Source organism: Myotis davidii, unplaced genomic scaffold (genome assembly GCF_000327345.1).
Source record: "Myotis davidii unplaced genomic scaffold, ASM32734v1 scaffold207, whole genome shotgun sequence".
NCBI classification, from domain to species: Eukaryota; Metazoa; Chordata; class Mammalia; order Chiroptera; family Vespertilionidae; genus Myotis; species Myotis davidii.
In genome coordinates this window covers 1,370,120-1,372,232 of record NW_006298349.1, presented here as the reverse complement: position 1 = coordinate 1,372,232, position 2,113 = coordinate 1,370,120, and the positions used below count along the sequence as shown (strand labels likewise).

General features: G+C 59.3%; 1 protein-coding gene across 4 annotated transcripts in view; it reads left to right on the top strand.

The window, feature by feature from the left end:
• The window catches only part of TOM1L2 (target of myb1 like 2 membrane trafficking protein), a 63,697-nt gene that overhangs the window by 35,656 nt on the left and 25,928 nt on the right, over positions 1-2,113 (top strand). For all 4 annotated transcript variants that reach the window (XM_015570614.1, XM_015570613.1, XM_006773956.2 and 1 more), the window contains exon 6: positions 619-735. In XM_015570614.1, coding sequence (XP_015426100.1) covers positions 619-735 — 117 coding nt within the window. The remainder of the gene's footprint in view (positions 1-618; positions 736-2,113) is intronic.

The following is a 2,113-nucleotide window of genomic DNA, read 5'->3' as shown; positions in this document are numbered from 1 at the left end:
GAGAGGTGGCCCAGGCCAGGCTTTGGAGACCCTGTTGTGTGGGCGGGTTGGGTAGCTTCCAGGGGGTCATTATCCTTTGGTAGGGAGTGGCCTTCCTTGTGGTTTTCTCTCAGTGCCTCTCCCTCACTCTTGCCACACCAGGAAAGTGTGCGTAGCCTGGCCAGCCTCTCAGAAGGACATAGTATTTTGAGGATAAGCTGCTGGGAGCCAGAGTCTATAACTGTTCGGTTCCTCAGCAGGGATCCCAGTGCTGAAGGGACTGGGGACCACACCTCCCACCTTTCCCTGGAAAGAGCAGAGGCAGAGGCCTGAGGGCGAGTCCCTGCCCCAGGGCGGGGAAGCGGGGGCTGCAGACCAGCTGGGTCCTCTGGGCCCAGAGCGCTCTCCTTGCCCAGTGCTGCCTCCCAGTCCTGGGCAGAGTCGGGGGCCAACGGGTGACCGGGCTCTCCAGGTGCCCCCCCCCGCCCCCCATCAGTACTCTCTAGACCAGAGGGAGACAAGACAGTGCTGCTGCTGCACTCCTTCAGAAGTGCGGCCTGTGTCCCAGTGAGGGCGGCGTCCCCGGCCAGGCACGGTGACCGACCTCTCCCTCCCTCTTCCTTCCTCTGGGCCCAACAGATCGCCAGGCTGCGGAGCGAACTGGACATTGTTCGAGGAAACACAAAAGTCATGTCTGAGATGTTAACGGAAATGGTTCCTGGGCAGGAAGATTCATCTGATCTGGAGTTGCTACAGGTGAGGGGCCTCATCTTGGGGCTCTGGGCCCAGGGATGCAGTCGTTGAGAGAGGGGCCGAGACCATTTGGGCCCAGACCCAGCCTCATGCTTCCTAGAAACAGACAGAGGCCGTACCGGACTCTCTCTTTTTCATTTTCCTTAGTAACATTCCTTCCTGATTATAAAATGCCAATTGCAAAATCCATGCTCATCTAAAGAAAAAGGAAGTTCAAAGGAGAAAGGAGTAATTTTCTCTGATGCCGCATCCACAAATAGCCATCGTCAGTGCTTTGATGTTTATTTCAAATGTGGTTGAGATGATGTTATTATGTGTACGATGTTTGTGTATTGCTCTGCGCCCTTAACATCATCAGCCTTCCCTCCTCGTCACGCCTTTCCCAGACCCCCAGGCCCTGGGGCAGCCGAAGCCCCTTTTCTTCTCCTGGACACCGAGCATCTGTCCCCAGGCGGAGGTTGCTCACACGTGGTCCCGCGGCCCTGTCACTACCTGGCTTCTCCTCTGGACGCTTGTGGACCTGGCAGTGTGCCTGAAGGGGTCTGGGTGCAGGGCTGGCCTGCGGGGGTGTGTTAGAGCCAGACACCCTTCCTCAGGCCTGTTTCCCAGGCCCGCCACTCCCGTCTCAGGCTCTGGCCCCGCCTGAGAAGCAGTGCCCCTCTGAAGGGGTGGAGAGAGGGTGCTGTAGACTCCCAGGTGCCAGATCTTTTCAGTGAGAGGCAAGATGCTTGAGTAAATAAATCAGGAGCCAGGCGGGCCTGGCGAACTGGCGTGAGTGCACCAGGCAGGCCTCGTGTTGCTATTCTCGTCTGCCCTCGGGCCGTCAGTCTTGGCCCCCTAAGTGCCACATGTCCCCCCTGCTGTTGGCACACACCTGCGGCCTGTGGAGGCTCGGTCTGATGGCCGGTCCTCAGGAATGCACACAAACATCTCTTTTGTGCCCCCTTCATCCTTCGAAGCCATCAGCTCCCGGGGAGAGGAGCAGGGGTGGAAGCCTGTTCAGGGCCTAACACAGAGCAAAGCCCGAGAGGCACCGAGATGCTGTGCTGAGGCCTGCTCTGAGGGGCTCGCCGCTGAGTGCTGGAGACACGGCTCATCTCCACGAAACTGTGGCGTCGGGCTGCTCTTAAAGCCAAGATGAGACCCTCTGCCAGCTGAGCAAGGCAGCCTCCCTGAGACCTGGCAGACCGTGCCTCACTGAGCAGGGCCAGCCGTCCGCATGCCACACTCCAGGGGACCCAGCACCCATACTGCGTGTTGGCCTCCACTCGCGCCTGGGTGATGGGTTCTTCCGGGCACTCCCACAGGCACTGGGATCTGTGATTAGTCCGGAAGCGGCGGAAACTGAGAGGGCTGCTTGAGGTAGCTCTGCGCTGTGTCA